Genomic DNA, 4392 nt, shown 5'->3' on the forward strand with positions numbered 1-4392 from the left:
CCCCCATGCTTCCGTAACTGTCACTACTAACAGACTAACTGTCATTAACCCCCAACCATGTTGTCATGCTTGGCTAGAGTGTTTTGTTGTGTTTTAGTGCTCATCCTGTGCCCTTAGTGTTTGTTTGACGTTCGCAACCATTGTGTTGTCTTCCGAGACGGGGCTTTTTCACAGTGTATTCAGGGGGAAGGCTCAAGGCAAGATGACTACGACTTGAGACAAAAATGAAATCGCACTGAAACTCTTTCGAACCAACAGTTCAAAAACCTAAAACGACTAACATGAATTTCAAATCTCCACAGAAAAATTATTTATTATTTTTCTGCCTTGTAAACAAATAAAAATCATAAAAATCATGAACCCAAGTGTCATTATAAAACAAAACAAACACAAAGTGTTGGTCTGTACAGTTGTGCTGTTAGTTATACGTGGTTTGCATGCAGCCTGACGTCTGACTCCCCCCCCTCCGGGACTGCTTGGATTTTGGGACTGTCCCGAATTTTTTGGGGACGTCTGGTCACCCTACTCAGTCTGTAGAGTTTGCTTTGCTGTCAAGACAGTGGCGTTTTCTTGTCAATGGGGTACCCACCCTACAGAAGAGGGTTAAAGGCCAACCAGAGTGAGAGTGGTGGGTGAAGGCGGGAAGAGAGATAAGGGTCTGAAGAAGCGGTTCTTTTTTTTTTTTCTTGAATAGGAAGAAATCTTTACCAGTTATGGTTATATGATATCAGAATGAAGAGATTATTTGACCAGCATTGATTTATATTTCCTTCTAACATTTTCAAATGTCTCATAATTTGCACTATAATCAGTCATGGTTATATGTTCATGTTTTTGCTTAGAATTACCCCCCGACTTGGGGGATATAGCATTTTTCTATGTTTTTTCTTTCTCTCTTTGGTTAGATATTTTTCCTGTTTGCACCATATCACAGGTTTCTAACTGTTAAGTTGATGAGGAGGCTCAGAGGGAAAAATGTGAGGCAAAGATACTGTGTGAGGTGAAAGAGACCGCTACATGTACTGTACGGGTTATAAAAACGAGAAGTTAGTGTTTATTTGGCTTTAAAACCCTTAGTGCCTAATTGCCTCAAATTGTTTCAAGTTTTACTCCTTAGTCAATCTATCTCTTTTTTGACGTTATTTATGCTCAGATTGTATCAACATGGTTCTTACTGTATATCCCTTCAACACTGGCACTCCTCTATGCATTCACAAGGAGATCTTTTACTGTGTAAGATTAAAACAAAAAAGTTAGAAATATCATGGGATTTTTTTTCATGGTTACAGCTACCTATCAGCTGCTCCTCGTTGTTCAGAACAAAACACTGAGAACTATTTGGGAAACTCTTTGGTCAGCTGGGAAAACCCAGATGCAGGATGGGAAAAAATATCACTGTCCCCTCCCTCCTCACTGAGGTTGTTGTCAGTACTGAATTGGGATTGGTTTTACTTTTTTAAATATGAAACTGGCTGCCCTGCTGTAAAATTAATGACCTGATAAAGTATGATGAGTCTGTAATTTGACTCCTAATCAGCTCTGGCTCTTGCTCTGAGGCACAGTACAGTAAGAATGAGTGAATCTGTGGGGATCCTCCTCACCCTTCCAGTTAGGGATTTGGGTAATGCTCTCGTTCAGAGGAATGCAGACAAACTGTGTGTTTATTTCTGCACATCTGCTGCTGATTGAAGATGGAGCCTAGTTTGTTTTCATAATCACTGTTTGTTTTATGGATCTGTTAGTGTTCTAACTGAGCTTATTCACTGCACAGTGTTGATGCAAATGGTCTGCTATGCCTCCTCAGTCATATTCAGCAATGCGCTTAGTTTGGTTCTGTTTTTAATTAGGTCTTGAGTATATTTAATCAGTATTTGTTCATGACCTGCTGACAAACGGATGGTAATTGCTCCAATCTGAACACATTGTGTTGATTCTGTGTGCATCTGCTCTCATCATATTGAGCTTGACAGGTACATTTTGTCCTGTCGTGAACATACACGTCAGATAAATTATTACATACTGAATTCCACTTAGGTACGCTTTAACAGAAAGCAGCTTTCAATATAGAAAGAGATATTTTTGGAAGACTCGACCATAAAAACAAAGACAATGCTCTACATTTAATAACTTTGATTATTAAATCTTCCCTCCTTTTTTTCTTGTTCTTTCCTCAGGTTAACATAATTCCCATAATTGCCAAAGCGGACACAATCTCCAAGAGTGAGCTGCATAAATTCAAAATCAAGATAATGAGTGAGCTGGTGAGCAACGGTGTCCAGATATATCAGTTCCCAACAGACGACGATGCCGTCAGTGAGATCAACTCCTCCATGAATGTAAGTCATGTTGTGGTACTGAAAAATGTCATGCAATGAGTCTTTCTTTCAGTCAATCTTTTTTTTTTTTCCTTTACAAGAAAATACCAGATGTTTATTGTACAAACATGGATGGTGTTGAAAGTAGAAATGATAATATTGTACTTTAGATTTGTGACACAACAGATAGGATTTAGATTTTGAGATATTTTTACTTAGCCAATTGACTTGTAACACCATGTCTTGAGCACCACATGTGTTACACGTATGGTAACAGCAGCATGTTTTAACACAATTCTATGGTTTTTTGACATATGCGGCAAAGCATGTTGTTTGTTTTATCTAGACACTTTGCAATCCCACGAATTTGTGAGTGTATACAGGAAAAAACAGGAAAAAAATGTGCTTGTTCTTGGACATGCAGCAAACATTATACATACTTTTACACAAAGCGGTATGAATACTTGCTCTGTTCATTTGTACCAGTTCTCAATTCCTTCAATATTAAAAATATTTAATGAACTCGATGGCAGCACATGCCTGCCTACAGCTGGCTTTATGTTATTTGTACATTTTTCATTGTAAATATGATGCAGTTATTTAAAAATACTGAAAAGAATAGGCATGTAGCATTCTAACTGAACATACGCTTTTGCTCATAAATAAATTTTCTTCAGATTATTTAGCCTTTTTCAGTTCTGATTTTATAATGAGGATGATGTGTATAATTACACTATACTCAAACACACACCCACACATGTACAAATGCCCAAACAGTAAATTATCTCTGCATTTGGTTTTCTTAGACACAGTCTCCTTGTGTAGGATCCCTATCATAGTCAGTTACACAAGCCAGCTGGTTTCAACTCACCACCTAATTTTTGAGGTTGCGCATTGGGAATGTTTTCCCCATGATGCTTCACTGTCGATCCTAACGAGGTGTAGTAGCTCTGGGAGCAATAAGAAAGTGTTTTATTACTTCAACAAAATAGGCCTTTCAGCCCCAACTGAGCCACATGTTAAACTTAAAACACAGCTCTGTTGCAGCTCATATGTCAACGTGGTTACACTCTTCTCTGGTGTGGTCTGGTTTTGAAAGATAAGAGAGAAGACAACCACAGGGAAACACGTTTTATTTGAAAGTAAACACTTAATTTTAATTCATCCATGTTGTTGTGTTATTTGCGCAAAAAAAAATGTTTGTATCAAGTGCAATTTAAATTGTGAAGTGGTTACTGTGCTGTAAAGATCAGCAACGTGTAAGTATAGGGAGAAAAAAAACCTTAAAGAAAATGTAACTCAGAAAAAAGAGGGGGCTGGGACTCAACTTCTATTAATGGCTCCAGTTAGATCTGTGGCCTCTTGACCTTTTTAACACTCTACCATCCTTTCCTGCACAGGCCCATCTGCCTTTTGCTGTTGTTGGGAGCGTGGAAGAGGTCAAAGTGGGGAACAAAACTGTAAGGGCGAGACAGTACCCGTGGGGTGTCGTGCAAGGTGAGAACCATTCCCATGCAAGTTAATCAGGGTGTGTGGGTGTTTTGTGTTTCTCAAGCAAACATGTCAGTGAGTACATGAAGGGGTCATTGAATGTTTGAGTCCTTTTCGTAGACGGCCACTGAATGAATATCTGAAGCAAAATGACAGAGGGTGTGCCAAACTGTGATATTGGTACTTTAAAGTGTATTCTCGGTACCATAGTACAGTTTTGTTAACCTTTATTTTCAGTCCATGTGACATCTAAGGAAAAATAGCTTTACTTTGATGGATAAATAGTTCCATTAAAAAATAACAATAATTAAAAAAAATGTTATTTCCACAAAGTGTCGGTTAGTTATTACTCAACTACTTCCTGTTAGTAACTGTTTGCTGATATATGTCCAGTTTCACTCACGTCACAACTTCCCTTGCCTCGAGTGAAGCAACAGAATGGCCTTGAACAGTAGTTGTCTGTGTCATTGTCCCTGCTAGGTGACCCATTTGTAGGGGCGTAGCACAAAATTCATGGCCCTGTAGAAAACCACTTTCTATGGGCTCTTCCCCGCATCCACAGCTATTCATTCTAACATCTTTTTGG

At 38.6% G+C, this 4392-nt stretch overlaps 1 protein-coding gene across 2 annotated transcripts in view; it reads left to right on the forward strand.

Annotated features, from left to right (window-relative positions):
* sept8a (septin 8a) overlaps positions 1-4392 on the forward strand; it is a 36529-nt gene that overhangs the window by 18751 nt on the left and 13386 nt on the right. For both annotated transcript variants that reach the window (XM_034889341.1, XM_034889342.1), the window contains exons 5-6: positions 2175-2336; positions 3716-3812. In XM_034889341.1, the coding sequence (XP_034745232.1) occupies positions 2175-2336; positions 3716-3812 (259 nt within the window). The remainder of the gene's footprint in view (positions 1-2174; positions 2337-3715; positions 3813-4392) is intronic.

This window comes from Etheostoma cragini, chromosome 13, assembly GCF_013103735.1.
Source record: "Etheostoma cragini isolate CJK2018 chromosome 13, CSU_Ecrag_1.0, whole genome shotgun sequence".
NCBI lineage: Eukaryota > Metazoa > Chordata > Actinopteri > Perciformes > Percidae > Etheostoma > Etheostoma cragini.